Here is a 16,199-nt window from a genome sequence, read left to right as displayed (position 1 = left end):
GTTTGTAGCAGAAGCAGTCAGTCTTAAGAATAACCCAACGTATGTGTCAGAGAAATTATTTTCTATGCTGTTAGCCAAGATACTGGATCCACAAGTCCATATCAACCTGTGTCAAATACTCTCGCATAATGTACTCCAACAGACTGCCAAGCTGAAATCTCAAACTGTTTTCAAGGCATGGTATGTTTGGCAATTTCTGTATTGGGCTACTGCTACAGATGTTAATGAGCAGGTAAAGCAGGCATGGAGTGAGCAGCCCATTTCTGAACCAAAGAAGATTGAACTGTCCTCAGACGACGAGGAAACGGATAGTCAAACAATTTCCAAGGACCTGAAAAGGAAAGCCACTTCAGAGGAAGCTGGCAGTTCAAAGAAACCAAGAATTACACTGACCAAAAGCAGTGAATTCTTGAAGCAAATCAAAAGCCAAGTTAAGGCAGCGAGCACTGAGACAACTGTACCTGATCAGTCAAGTGTCAAACATACAGTTGCTACTGGCTCTAGGAAAGATCAGGTAAATCCAGTCACTGAGACGAAGGTACCAGACCAGTCAGGAGATAAAGGCAAGAATCAACTGGATAAGGGAAAAGGTCCAGCGTCCTCAACTGTGTCTAAAACAGTTTCTGCCATTTCTGGAAACCCTCTGCAACTGGTTAAAAAGAATAAGTTGCAGCAAATGCAAACTCAGAAATTGAGAGGTCATCTCTTACTCACCAAAACTGATTATGCATCTCTACCTTATGTGGCTCCTGTGGCAATATATGAACCTGTCGATTCTGATCCAACCACGGTCAAAGACAGATGTTCAGTACTAATACAGTCTTCTTGGAATACCATTGTCAGCTGTATGGGACAATTGGTGGAGGCTGCTGGATCAGAAGACGAGATCAAAAAGCTTAAGGCTAATTTGGCAGAAGCACAGCATCAGATTGCAACACTCCAGAAAGCCCAGGAAGTGCAGAGCATACAACACAGGGTACTGGAAGCTCAATCAGCAAGAGCTCAGGAGTTGTTGAACAAAAAGCTAGCCAAAGCTGAGTCTCAAATTATGCTCATGAAGAGTCAAAGGAATGAGGCACTGAGAGCTGCAGAGCGAGCTGAGGTAGGGCTCAGAATGAAGCGGGCAGAATTCAGGAAGCTACTAATGCACCATACAGCTCTGAAGCGTTCGCTAACTGACATATACATCTACAATAGCCTGTCTGAAATTTTAAACCCCGCAGGCAATGCTGTTTTTGACCTAGAAAATTTAAAGTCCTTAATAAAAAGTCTGCAGAGTAATTTGCAGGACAAGGTGGGTGAGTTCAATAATGCTCTGATGAACCAAGCCATAATGGATTATATTGAGCAACAGACTTCCCCGAATGAGGAAGAAGAAGATGAACCTGATCAGGAGGAGGATGATGAAGAGACTGGGCATACAAAGGATGATGATGATGCCCCACCACCATCTCCACCCCCAGGACCTGGTACTGGTGGGACAGGGCCAAATGAAGGAGGCCAGTCACAACCAGACCAGACTGAGGGACAGCAGAAAGGACAAGAAACAGAACACCAGTCGGGTCATCAGCAGACTGAAGAACAGCAGCCTAGTAACATTGGGAATCAGCCCACAGATCAGTCCCATCACAGCAGAGAGGCTAAAGGGAAAATGAAGGTTCAGGATGAAGGACCAGTGAATGATCATCAACATTCACTACAGCTCATTACCTTGAATAAGCAGCTGAGACATCAACAGGCCTCCATCACTAGACAGTATCTGGAGGATGATGCTCTCTGGATTGATTTAGAAAGGTTCCAAAGACTATATATGGGAGCCAGGGAAATGGTAGAACATTGGAAATCTGCTGCTTTCCATGATAAAGAAGCTTGTAGACTACCTGCGCATCCCAATACAGTTCAGCTGTTGGAACGAGTTCCGGAATGGATACTCAATGCTGATGAGAAAGTGGTAAACCTGCACTAGCAAAGACAGTCTACTGCAGATTGTCAGTCGTTAGCTCTAGAACTGGAACTTCTGTTGGGTAACAAACCAACTTACCACTGCATGACTATAATTGCACTTGAGCATCAGCGATAGTATTGTTGGCTATACTTTTTCTCTATAATCATATTCGCTGTAATCTCAATCATGGTATATATTCAGTGATACTTACTTCTCAAGAGTCTTCTGAATCTGAATCTGAATCTGAACTTTATTCCAGTCTATAAGTCTGATTCTCATTTCAGTATCCACATTTCACTCTAGTCTCTGATTTCTGTCTAGTCTGCTGTCTGAAATCTTTCCACACGAGTAGCTGAAATCCTTCAACACTGGAATTAGCTGTCTCAAGAGATCAGCTCCAATTCCAAAGGGTCCTGCTCTTATGCGACCTTGCTGAGCATCATGACTGCCTTCCTCAAACCTATGCATCCCTTGGACATGCGGTGAAAAACAACTCCGGAAACCTCATTGCAAACTGTCTTTGTTGGACTGCAATCTCGAGATCCATGGTGTCCCGAAACTAGTCTTCTTGTCGTGGTTCGACTCATAGTCGTGGCATGATGGAGCTCAAAATTGAGTCCCAAATTAAGATAGAAATGGCCCTTGGCCTTGGTCCGATGGCCAACACCGGCGCATGTGGTGTGCAGCCATGCACGCCTTGCATGCACTGTATCTATACATGCCAACTCAAGGCATGCACAGGATATATGTTCACATCTGCCTGTGGGAAACAACTCCTAGGGTGGTTTTCACCTTGTGAAAAATAAAAATAAAAAATGTAAACCTCTGTTGGCGATGGCAGACTCTGCCGCTTGCGCGCAGGGAGAAGAGCGGGTAGGAAACCGCTGCATGCCGATTCGGGGGGAGGGACAGTGTCGAAAACCGCTCCACCGGCCAGGGCGGCCCCAGCGAGGTCATGCTATTGCAGTTTCATGCAGGTCGACCCGCCTCCTTCCCCCTTTGCTAGGGCTGTTACACGCGGCCCTTTCGTCCTCGATCCTGCTTCCTTCCCTCTTTGCTAGGGCTGCTGCATGTGACCCTTTCGTCCTCGGTTGTTTGTGCAAGGGAAGCTACACATGAGCGTGCTGTTGTGGTCGACCCAACCATGCAAATCCCGCATGAGAGAGAGAGAGAGAACCTCGGAGCCGTGCTCCTTGCGTCAGCGGAAGAGAAGGGAGCCATGCTCCGCCTCCATAGCCCATCGCTCCTCTGGCTCTGATACCAGTGTAAGAAACTAGGCAACTAGGCTCTACTGGATCCTCCTCCCAACCTCCCTTTATAGGTGGGCTCCTAGCCCCTTGCCCTAGACGGATCCCCTGTCCACACTGCCTAGCCCTGCCCTTAGCTGTAGTCCTTGCCTAGCCTAGTTCTTAGGGTACAGGACTCGTGTCCTGACACGTACGTGTGTCAGTGTGTGTGTGTGTGTGTGTGTGTGTGTGTGTGTGTGTGTGTGTGTGTGAGAGAGAGAGAGAGAGAGAGAGAGAGAGAGAGAGAGAGAGAGAGAGAGAGAGAGAGAGAGAGAGAATGCGATGTTGCTGATCGCCAGCTTTTTTGTGTGAGTGAGATTGTTGAGAAATAGAGAATGGTCCATTCGTTCATCCTCTGTGTGTGTGTGTGTGAGAGAGAGAGAGAGAGAGAGAGAGAGAGAGAGAGAGAGAGAGAGAGAGAGAGAGAGATCACATGTGTGAGTGAGTAAGAGATAGTGCCATTCACTACAACCTATGCAAGTGTGTGTGTGTGTGTGTGTGTGTGTGTGTGTGTGAGAGAGAGAGAGAGAGAGAGAGAGAGAGAGAGAGAGAGAGAGAGAGGGGGGGGGGGGGGGGGTAAAGAGGGTTCTCACATTGGTACTAGAGACAATGGGGAGGGAGAATAAGCACTGGTCTTACAATTAGCAATTGAGAAATTGACATCTACAAAATCGAGAATCGAGAATCAACGTAATTGAAAAAGTTTGATCCAACTAATCCAAGGTAGAAGGCAGGCAAGCCCAAGGTTGGAGGGGAGCTCAAGAGATGGAAAAGGCGGACAATGAGCTTGATTGGTGATCTCGCCTTTGAATGGAATTGACTTGGAATTTAAAGGTGAATCTCAAAATTCATACATGGAATTGCTCTAAACCTAGGTTTTTTTAGCGCTTAAAGGAAAATTAGAATTTTTGAGGTAAATCTCAAAATTTTGTAAGGGGGGTTACACTAAATCAAATTGAGGTAGAATGCTTCTCTCAAAAACTTAAAAAACTTATATATGAGAAATTTTAGGAGCAACTTTATTATATTTGATGGCTTTTACACTCAATTTCTTTATACTTTGTAGGTTTCTTCACCTTCAAATCTAGAATTTCAAGATAATCTTCAAAATTTATAGGATTACACTAAACAAATGATTTTTTAACAATTGAGCTATACTTTGCCTTTTTCCAAAACATTTAGAGGCAAAGTTACTATATTTGAAGATTTTTGCACTAAAATCATTTGCACTTTGTAGATTCTTTTTGCTACCATGGCTCTTTTGGAGCATGGAGATATCGTATTTTTTATGTTTGGCCAAGCGATGGTGTGCAACATTTAGTAACAATAACTCAATTGTGAAGCAGAGGCAAATAGGGGATAGGCATCGTTCGTTGGTAGGGAGCACTTGGTAGTAGTAGATGGTGCGTTGTACATAGTTTGCTCGAGCCATTAAGTGTTGGGGCTGGTAGTGAGAGGATAAAAAGATAATGGCTTAGGTGGAAACATCTCTAGCCGCGACTGAACAGACTGTGCTTATTAGAAGTTGTGTGAAGGATGAGTCAATCGCAACCAGTCAACTAAAAGCACTCCATGTGCTTTAAGAGAGAGAGAGAGAGAGAGAGAGAGAGAGAGAGAGAGCTACCTAGCAGGTCTTCAACTCAAAAGAATAGAGGAAGGGAGAAAAATAAGTGGAGAAAGAGATAGCAAAGATTTGCTCGATGAGTCTTGATCTCAAGATCTAATATGAGAGAGATAAAGAGAGAAAGAGAGAGAGAGAGAAGGCAAACCTATGCATTGTTATCTTTTTAGAGTGATTCCAAAGACTAGAGTTCCATTCTCCTCACATGTGGATGCATAGATACACACACACACACACACACCTATCTCTATACGATTTCGTATGTATGTGTGTGTGCGCGCTAGAGAGAGAGAGAGAGAGAGAGAGAGAGATGATGGACATGCTTTTCTTGGCCGCAGCATTGCAGAGGTCACATACTAGTACTACCATACTAGTACTACTTAAATCAAACACTCCCCCTCGTTCGAAGGCAGCAAAAGATGAAATGAGAGGTCGAAAGGGTTTCAGGCTTGTGGTGATGAGATGGCTGGAAAGGCTGACGTGGACGCGTTGAGGAGGCTGGAAATCGATTTGGGTTGGGCCGCCGAGGAATGTGTGTGTATGTGTGGGCGAGCTAGCAGAGTCTGCTTTGCAAGCTCGTGCACGCATAGACACAACACACACACACACGGACCTACACGGACGCAGACACCGGCTCTCGGAGCGCTTCTCTTCTCGATCGCATTATGTCTGGCTCCATGAGGGCTCTGCCCCTTAATACACACACGCCTCCCTCGGCAGGATCTTTGCCATGCGATCAAGCTCCTGTTTCCACCAGAGACGCTTGCTGCTTGCCCTTGAGCTCCTCGTTCTTTACTGGTACAAACCCTCTATTGCAAAGCTCTGCTTCTTCAGCTCCTGCATGTACCGCTACCCCTTCCACCAAGCTCCGCACCATCTCTGCTGCGACTAACAACAGCAGCAACAGTTCTTCCACACCGAGCAAATACGAAGTGTACGAGGTCGAGCTTGAGAAGCCTATTGGCCTCAAATTCTACAAGGGCCAGGATGGTGGTGTATATATTGATGCCATTGCTCCTGGCGGGAATGCAGACAAAACGAAGCAGATCACTCCGGGGGATAAAGTTCTGTTCACCAGGTAAGCTTGCTTTTATTGGAGAGTGTTGCTTTTCCATCGCTATCTGTTTGCATTGTGTGTGTGTGTGTGTGTGTGTGGTGGAGGGAGAGAGAGAGAGAGAGAGAGAGAGAGAGAGAGAGAGCGCTCTCGATGCTTGAGAGTTGTAGAGGCCTGTGGACCTTAAAGCCCACAACATGGCTTGTAAATAAAGGTATGTAGGTTATGGACTCTTGGTCACATCCATTAACAAAGTTGCGAAATTGGGCACATTTTGAATAGGGAACAATGAATGTTTTATCCATCAGCTATGGATAGCCAGTCGAGAATTCTTCCAGCATAACATGGCCCTGGAAATGTTATGATAAACACGAGTTTATCATGGCATGCAAATCATCTTGTTTTGTTTCGGAATGAAACTTTTGCTATATGTGGAGCTCATCTAAGTAGCTGTTTCACTCGGGGAAATGCCAAGGTCTAACTCCTGCACGTTCTGCATTTGGAACTGTTTTGCTTGTTGAGCTGAGAGCTTTTTAAGTTCAGGCACAGCTCAAATATTTGGTGCTTTAAAATTGTTAGTTTTTGTTTAGATTTGTGAATGAATGTGTGTGTGTAAGCGCCTGTGTATGTGGCCCATTGCATGTAGTTTCCGCACCCACCTGCTTTCTTTTGGGTAAGCGATACCTTCAATGCCACCAGTCTTGCAACTTCATGCCAGTGCTCGGTTGTGCTTGTTTCTGTAAAAGATTCTAGAAAAAGCAAGCTTGTGGATATTTCTGCGTGAGTGTTAGCGTTTCAAATATCTTTGGAGGTTTTGTTGATATGTTATTGTTGGTTGTGAAATACTGATTGGCCCATGCTTGCAGTGCTGTTTTTGGAACTGAAATGTGGCCAGCTGCAGCATATGGTCAGACGATGTACACAATTCGCCAACGAATTGGTACATTGTTATTAAAAATGGAGAGGCGTTTTGGTAATTCATCTCAATCATCCTTGTCTTTTTGAACATCTTGTTGGATTTTGTAAGCTGAAAATGCCTGTAAGTGTATCTGTGAGAGGTGCATTTGACAAGTATAGCCATGTCACTCTGATAAAGTTATTGTATATTTCGAATATGTACCCAAAGGGTTGTGAAGGCTGACGTTACGTTACCAAAATTGCGTTTTTGACCCCTGTATATGGGACCTTCCTTTGTAAAATCTATCTTTTTTGCCTTAAAAAACCCCCCTATTGTACACTTATGTGATACCATATGGTAACCCTTCATACCTTGGGGTGTAACTTCTGTGAAATCCGAGCTTGGTCTTGACCCCATGGCTGATTGATATTTTGTTTTGGTTAATACAAGGCTGATTCTAAGAAAAGAAAGAATAAAGACATAAGTTTAAACACGGTTTGACGGCTTCCGTAGGACGTTTGGGATGATAACAGGGCATAACAGTGGCATGTAGTCCACATTTTGATGCTGGTAATGGAAACCAATTGCATCTTTATGATTTGGTTTGTCCTTGTGCAGGAGAGCGAGAGGATGCGGCAGTTTCCCGTGACGTGCTTGCTGCAGAAAGGAATGCTGGTGCCATTGGAGAGAGAATTAGGGAGATACAGGTATTCTTTTTAAACATGGCAAATATTTAGGAACATATATGAATTCTCAACTTCCAAGTACTCAGTTTTAGAGGGCCTTATGCTTGAGATAAGTTTTTGCACTTTCTCTTCTAGATTCAAAATTATATGCGGAAAGTAGAGTTACAGAAACAAAGAGAAGAAGACTTGGATGCTGGGCTAAAGCTTTATAGGTAATTGAACCCTTTGCAAATTTTGGACTCATCTTTTGAAGTATGGAGCTTTAGTCTACACGTATGTGACTCGTGCTATTCAAAATTGTTGGATAAACAGAGCTGGACAATATAAAGAAGCTTTGGAAAAGTTCGACTCTGTTCTTGGCGCAAAGCCCGAGTACAAGGAAGAAGCTGTCGCAAATTACAACATCGCTTGTTGTTACTCCAAACTCAATGAGGTAAAAGTCATTTTGTGAGTTCAAACTGTTGTCTCTTGCTTATTTGTATTTCATTAGAGGTTCCTCTCTCATATGAATGTGTTTCATATTACCGCCATCTGAAACACCCTCATAGTCCAATTTGTCATTCGTTATTACAAATTGTCTCTTGGAAGACCAAAATTTTCTTTTGTGTGGTTCCCATTTTATCTATTGAAAGTTTCAAGCCTCAAGTAAGATAGTCATCCAGTGTCATTTAGTGAATAAGGGTTTATTTTAATCTAGTTTTGTTTAGTAACAAATAAAGTAATTTAGTATTTTCTTTCTCTGTTTTCTTGTGTCCCTTGCATTTGTATTTTTGTGTGTTTTAGCCTTTCACATAATTCCTAAGTTAAGACTTTTCTGATCTTATATACATAATTTAAACATTTTTTACAAAACCTCTCAAATGGTGTTTCACACATATATTAAGACATCCAAAAAGTCTCTAAAACAGGGTAAATCGTTTTGAAGCACTTCCATCTTTGTGATGGTATCTGAAATTGGGTGTTAAATTGGGCATGCTCAGGTGGAGGCAGGGTTGTCAGCATTAGAAGCAGCAATGGAAGCTGGATTTGAAGATTATAAGGTCAGTTAATGGTGTGTGCTGGGTGTCTGTTGATTAAACATGGGCATCGTAATATGGTTCACTTGCATGGAGTCCTATATGATTTTGAACACAAGTATTGTTATCTTTTTGGCATTGCAAAACATGCCTTAGAGAACAAGGAAAATGATGAAGAAATTGAATCCAATTTTTTAGTTTGTAAATGGGTTCCTTAATTGAAGAGCCTTATTGAAAAGTTTAGTTTTAAAAAGACTTATTTTAGTTTGTAAACGGTCCCTCCATTTAGGGCTCAGGACTTGCTTTCCAAAAATTTTGTTTTAAAATGCCTATGTGAGTCTTCACCTTGTTGGAATGGCAGACTGTCAGATCTGATCCTGATCTTGCCAACCTGAGAGTGTCTCCCAAGTTTACACCTCTCATCGACAAGTACGATGAGCCGTTTATCAACGAGAATGCCGTGAAGGCCCTGAAGAGTGTTTTTGGTCTCTTTGGCGGTAAGAAGTGAGCAAGCAAACTGGCATAGGCATATCATCATGATCACACAAGAAAGGTTGCTTGTGAGCAAGCCCATTCATTTTGTAATTTCATTTTTTGGAAAATGTAAGAGTATGTAACTTGTAATATTATTCATGTATTCATGTTGTTTGTGTTCAATGTCAAAGTTCTTGCCAATATAGCTTCCTCTACGGGAGGTTTTTTGGTACACCCTTACCAACTTTCGAGTGTAACAGATAATGGAGGTAATTTTGAACCATGCAGCACCTTGTTGGATCTTCTCAATGTTTCAAGAATGATAAGACCGTAAAACGTTTATGGTGTGAGGTAGAGTGATATATAATGCTCTAGTCTTTCTAGTCTTTCCCTCTCACAGATTGCATTACTTTCTCAATGTGTGTGTGTGTGTGTGTGTGTGTGTGTGTGTGTGTGTGTGTGTGAGAGAGAGAGAGAGATTAGGGTCCATCCTGAGTGCCTAGCCCAAAACACATGCACACACGTGGGCTCACTCCTTCCTAGTGCTTAGAAGGATAACTAGGAATACCAGTACACTGGAGGTTTATTAACCACTACTAGAAGATCGAAGTTGGTTCATCTATTCAAATTATATCATCTCATACATTGCTAATGTGTGCCAATTATGGTTTTAAACCCTCCCATCCTTTTCCTATCGGCTTTTGCCTCTTCGGTGCTTGTGTGTAGGGCAATCGAGTGTGAGAATGTGTGGTGTTTGTGGGTGTTGATGTTCTTAAGCACTGGAGGTTCATTTACCACTAATAGACGATTGAATGTGCTGGTTCATCTATTTAAAATATGTCATCTCATGCTTTGCTAATGTGAGCCAATTATGGTTTTAAACCCTCCCATCCTTTTCCTATCGGCTATAGTGCACTATGTGGGTGGAACAAACCTCAAGGTGAGGAGCTCCTTATTCACCTTATATATACATGAATAAGGTAGTGGTCAGCGAGTGACTGATGTGGCCTATGTTATGAGCTTGAATGAGTTACCACTACCCAACCTATAAGCTCATAACATACAACAAGCTTATCAAAGCATTTCATCTGGAACATACCAACAATAGAGGTGATGAAGATATGTTTTGTGAGTTGGATAAGATAGAGCAGGGTGGTCAACTCTAAGTCATAAGCTATGTGGAGAAAACAAAGAGCTTACCAAGAAGCTGAACGAGCCTCCTTTAGAGAGAAGGTTTTGAGCTTGGTTTCTCAATGGCTTTACAAGAAAGAAGCTAAGGGAGCAAAAGGTTCCAGCATCGATAAAGAAGTTCAATGATTTGGTGCAAAGAGCATCAAAGCTAGAGGAACATGCGAAAAGGAGAAGGGCCACAAGAGGCACAGAGACTCAAGTGACAGTGAGATGTTGACTAAGGAGTCTAAGTCCAGCTCCAACTTCAGGTCAAAACTAAGAAGAAAAGATCCTAGACTAGGAAGATTGAGGTGATGTCGAAACAGATTGCAAAAATGTTCAAGATAAGACCTTCAGTCAACAAGGTAGAGACGTAGTGCTCAAAGTGCAAATCCAAAGATCACAGGCCTGATGAGTAGTGTCAATGTACTTATTGCAAGGCATTTAGCCATGCTTGGAATAACTACAAAATTGGGATAGAGCATTTCAAGAAGGGAAAGGGTATGTCAATGATTTCATTAACAGACCCGAAGGTATCGAAGACGGATGGAGCATCTGGTACTAGAGAAAATGAGTCCAGTTTCATTACTGCGCCTGGAAGACAATGGTCTCACGACACCAATGGTTGAGGGCGAGGTAGAGTTGACTTTAAAAGGAGGAATTTCAACTACTACCTTTTTCAAAAGTATGGACTCTTCACGATCGATTGTACAGATAGTGTGAAGCCAAAAGGATCTAAAGCAAAACCACCTAAACCAGTTTCAATGAAAGTTATTACCTAAAGTGATGGAGTGGTGATCGAGGATCTACCAGATAAGCCAATGCAGGAAACAGAGTAAATTGAAGAGGCTCAAAGATGCGAAAAGCAACAGGCTACATGGAAAGCTAAGGGAGTTGATGAGAGGCAAGAGTAGTGCACTCTAGCAGCCAAGATTATAGAGGATCTGGCTAAGAAGATGTCGAAGCAACTAGAATGCTTTGAGGCCAGAACTATCCAAAGGCTGACACAACAACTTTGAGTAGCTCACAAAAGCAGACCCATAGGTATATCTGGTGAGGGAGCGGCTGGGAAGGAAGATGATTAATCAGTAAAGGCCTTGAAGGAGTTCCTGGAGGAGGAAGTACGTCAAGTTAGACCAGACTTGGCTGGGGCTGAGAACACAGGCCTGAGGATAGAAAATGCTCAAGGGCAATCCAAATCCTCACCATGAGGTAATCAACCACTAGAAGTAGGAGGCAAATTGAGTGGCGTTGCAAGGATAGTCAGTCGGAAGAAAGTTCTTCCAATTCATACAGTAACTCTTGAAATGAGCAAGATGAGATTTATGTCAAGGTTTGCGAGTGTATTCAGAAGGTAATTGTAGAGCTAGATGATATCAGACAAACCCTACCAGAGGTTGAAAAATTCATCAAAATCAAGAGAAAGATGTTGAAGCAATGGCCATGGACCTATCTGCCATAAAACATGATGAGGTTCTAGTCACCTAGGTAGTTTATAAGATTAAGAAGCAATGGGAACCCTTATCAGGTGGGATATTGGATGGTGGGGTAGGAATGAATATAATAGGAGAACATGTCAAGCAAAACTTGGCATTTAGGAAATGAAACCAACACCATTCAAGATACGAATGGTTGACCAACGAGTTGTTTAGGCCACTAGGTTGGTGGAAAATCTGCAAGTTAGAGTTGGGAAGGAATATTTCAAAACCAATTTTCTAGTGTTGGATGTGCAAGGAGCGTATATTATGCTATTGGGTTGACCGTGGCTCAGAAATGCGGGGCACCACTCATGACTATGTGAATTAGATGATGTTGACCATTCAAGGGTCCGATAGGCATATCAAGGTGAAGACCCAACAAGTTAGAAGCTAGAAGATATCTATGAGGCTAGAAGAGATTTGTAGGAAGTATGGGACAAAGAAGATCGAGCAAATGCTTGCATCTACGAACATATTCTCCATAGCAAAAATTGATCTAATTGTAGTGTTGATGGATAGGGATCGAGCTGAAAGACAAAGCAACAATATCTAGCAAATTTTAATGAATCCAAACTAGGCAAGAGGCGAGTAACTCTAGATGGCAGAACACCAGCTGAATCATCACGCATGGAACATAGGACTCCAATCAAAAGAGTGGGTAAAGGGCAGGCCAATACAGAGAATTCTGATCAAAGCACTGAACAAATAGACATGGAAGCAAGGTTAGTTGAAGTAGGGAATCCATTCAATGAATATGCAGCAAGAATTTGGGTTGACAAGCAAGTTGAGTCACTGGCAAAAAGAAAAGGAGGTGGGCATCTTAGTATAGTGACATACTAATGAATTGAAAAATACATTATGCGTGATGCATTTGTAGAGCAAGGATAGAGTATAGTGCTTGGTGGATTCACATTTGTTGCATATTTCAAAGCGTAGTTCCTAGTTTTTGTATGCTTGCTACTATCTCGTGGCTTTCTAGCTTGCTTTGTCTAATAACCTTTGACAAGGAACTAGTTATATTATTATCAATCTTTGTTAGATATGAAGTATAGTATATAGCAACAACATATGGTTCACAAATATATTGTGCATCTCTCTCTCTCTCTCTCTCTCTCTCTCTCTCTCTCTCTCTCTGTGCAACTTCTCTTTGTGTATGGTATTTTGCCTATATTTAAATGCTCTATAAAAAAATTTAATGTATAAATATGTGTATCTTGGATATTTTTTGGTTGCTTAATTACTTCATTGAAATTGGATATTGTTACGAGAAGGTTTGATTGACGGTGTTCATATACATATTGTTTCCATTGGGGATTGTTGTAAATCATAGTAGCCTATATTAGATCGAAGTACATATTCTGGATTCAGAGTCCTTTTTACCTCTTGTGCATAAAGTTGCTGATATTGAAGTGCACCTTTAAAAATACAAATGATTATCAATTATTCTCCTAAATAATTTTCTCATGTAAACTGATTATTTGATATGGAGAAGTGCCAGGGGAGAAAAATGTGAAAATCTATAATCTGAGTGCAAAAGTTCTCATCTTGCAATTTTCTAATAGAAGTCTTTATAGGTATGTTCATCCCTTTCGTTTACATAAAACAATGTGGGAAATTGAGTCCTTCAAAGTGCAAAAGACCTAATAGTTGTTTGCCTTGAAAAGGTGTGATGATGATTATCTATTTAGCGGCATCGTGAAATTCTATTGATTCTGTGAAGCCATAAAAGAATGTATCATTGTTGACTTCCTTAATAAGGTCAGATGCAAAAGAGTCCCAACTACCTGCCTATTTTCTTGGAGAGATTGGCTTTTAAAAATTTTGACACGTAAACATGTGAAATTTTTATATTAGATTTTTGCTTTAATGGTGTTTAAGTAAGAATGAGGAGTGTATTCATAACTAAATGTGGATTGACTATACCGCTTACATATACCAATCCATATTCTAGTTTACGCTTTATAGAAATATCTATAATCATTTAACGGTCACATGTATACTTTTGAAAATATATATGTGATTGATGGTGCATGTATCACTCCCTTTCAATAGGTATTTTCCATAGTTCATATTATGATGTATTTGAACAAAGTTACACAAGGTGAGACTAGACAATCTTCAATATTATTGAGCACTACAATTTCGAGTATTTTATCATGTAATGATATTTTTTAGGTGTCAAAAAGTAAGGTTCTTTTCTTTTCTTTGCTTCACTGTAACAACTTTTACATATTTTTGAATCACTTGGTAGCAACATATATTTTGCCTTTACAAAGAAATCATTACTTGTTCACTTCGGTTCTAAGGAAAAAAGAGATGTGCATAAGAATAGCAAGTGTGAACCAAAATCTCTATAATGTGTCTTATGTTTATGTAGTGTATGGATGTGGTTTTTTAAGGTTTGTAGTGTTCAAAAAGTTTCCTTCCTTTGTTGAATAAGCTATCTCCTTCTAATCGTCGCCCAGAAGGTTGTAGATATTGTCTCTTTGCTTATTCTAATGTCCTCGGCTAATATGTATATTACAAGTTGCACTTAAATCCATGAGTGATTCAAAATGGCATTGACGATATGGCCGATCATCATATAAAAGAGTTAATACTTCCATTTGAGAAAAATTTGGGTATGTAGCAATTGAGTATATCTTGTACACGACCATACATTTATCGTGCATGGCATGCATCTACTCAACCAATATAAGCTAAACAATAGGTATGAATCTTCATAAATATTTAGTCTATGACAACACCGTGTAGATCATTTAAGATATCTTGTAACCGTACATCGAATTGCATCAAGATGCTTATGCAATAATGCTGACTACAAATGTCTACAATGAATTCGCATATTTGAGTTCCAGTATTCCAGTATACAAGTGACATAGCTACCAACATCTTCACGTGACTTAGCAAGTAACTGATACTATTGAACAGGTAATCATCATGAGTGTGTTTGTAATACAAAGATCGACATAAGTTACGTACTTCTAGTGTACTTTTAAGCTTCCAATTATATGGAGAGTTTCTCTCATCTTCACAAAAAACTCATGGCAAAAATTTAGCTCTCTCAAAATCAAATGGTGGCTTCCAACATACTATAAAATACAATACCAAAGCTATGCAATATCACTTGAGGGGGCTCTCATGCCACTTCACAACAATGCCTGCAATTGTATTCATGCCTATAGAGACTAAATTATGTCAAGAGGTTGTTAAGATGCCGAAATACGACTACCAAATTCCATAACCACTCTCCTAGATCCCACAAGAGCTGGCTGAGAACTAGCCAACTCCACCCCTCCCATATCCAAAGCGGCCCTGGATGCAATAAACGGAAGGCACAAGAGGAGGTTTATTGTGAGTTCCAACGACTCCACAAGTCCAAACTATAGAATCCAAAGAAGGAGAGTTCTTGTTAAAACACAGTTTGTAGCCTTCACCCTCCAGTGCAGTACACCAAACGAGGACAGCAGCCTCATCAAAATGACTTGTGACGGCCTACATAACCAAACTCCTTCTATGAGCTATCCAATGAAGTAAGAAGCAAGTTACGCCAGCTCCCTTGGATTGGTTCCCCGTCTAGGAGCTGAGAGGAAGCGTTGAGAGTTTCATCTTCTGTCCAATGGCGGCTCCAATATCTTCCAAGAGCAGTTTAGGGGGTGAGGGCTGTTTTATGGCTATGCCCGACAATATCCATACAACGAAATACAGAATCTCTTGTGTGATTCACGCCGTTTTTTAAGGATGCTTGCACAAACGGATGCAACAAAAGCCACTCCAGATGAATGATTGACACTCAACGCCCCTTAAAAGATGTACTCTCCTGGATGGACCCCTTGCGCATGGAGAACTGAAGACAACATAGAAGAGGAACAAAGGCAAAGCCAGAGAAGCAAATACGAGGGTTGCCAATCCCAACATGTCTAGGCCTACAATTAGTCAAAGCTGAACGCAAGAAGGCTCATCCCTAGGAAAAAATGTCGAACCTTGAGCTTGGAAAGCTAAGCAACACTTCGCACGTCGGTATCAGTAATGTCCCAGATCCGCTTATGAACAAGGCAAGACAGCTATAGGCCAAGCAAGGCCGGCTCTCATGAGCTGCATAAACCACCACCATCCTAGAAAGATAGCTACAAGCCAAGCAAGGCAGGTTCTAGTGTCATATTAGCTACGTAACCACCACCGTCCTAGACTAAGTCACAACCTTTGACCAACAAGCCTGGTTAACATCAAGGGCTCTCCCGAGGAGTCCCCATTAGAGATAAATATGACAGACTCAATTTTGACTCCTATTTTCTCCTTTAAACTACTTCATACTGACTTAAGCCCCCTATCAATGAGATCAATGGTGTAAGCAACTTACCCTCGACACTCTTACCCCAAAAACAAAAAAAAGGATCACCATAGTATTTTACTTGCAATGTGAATATGGATCTTGAAAAATTCTCTCTCAAGTACAATAGATTTGGCAAGCTACTAATCAAGGAAGAAAGTCCCCAGATTCTTCAAATTTTGACAGGTCTAGAGGTTTCAAAAAGGCATGCATATGCTAAAGGGTAAATTGCAAGTACACA

At 41.4% G+C, this 16,199-nt stretch overlaps 1 protein-coding gene across 1 annotated transcript; it reads left to right on the top strand.

Annotated features, from left to right (window-relative positions):
- The first annotated feature begins 5,374 nt into the window (after nt 1–5,374).
- On the top strand, nt 5,375–9,263 carry ZKT (protein containing PDZ domain, a K-box domain, and a TPR region). Its single transcript, XM_086492447.1, has 7 exons — nt 5,375–5,930; nt 6,773–6,879; nt 7,423–7,511; nt 7,626–7,702; nt 7,803–7,923; nt 8,471–8,530; nt 8,868–9,263. The coding sequence occupies exons 1-7, from the start codon at nt 5,518–5,520 to the stop codon at nt 9,012–9,014; spliced, it is 1,014 nt and encodes a 337-aa protein (XP_086348573.1). The 5' UTR covers nt 5,375–5,517; the 3' UTR covers nt 9,015–9,263.
- The last annotated feature ends 6,936 nt before the right edge of the window (nt 9,264–16,199 follow it).

Source organism: Adiantum capillus-veneris, chromosome 20 (genome assembly GCF_014529385.1).
Source record: "Adiantum capillus-veneris isolate H3 chromosome 20, ASM1452938v2, whole genome shotgun sequence".
Taxonomy (NCBI): domain Eukaryota; kingdom Viridiplantae; phylum Streptophyta; class Polypodiopsida; order Polypodiales; family Pteridaceae; genus Adiantum; species Adiantum capillus-veneris.
Note: the sequence above shows the minus strand (reverse complement) of the source record. Positions and strands in the feature narration are given on the sequence as shown.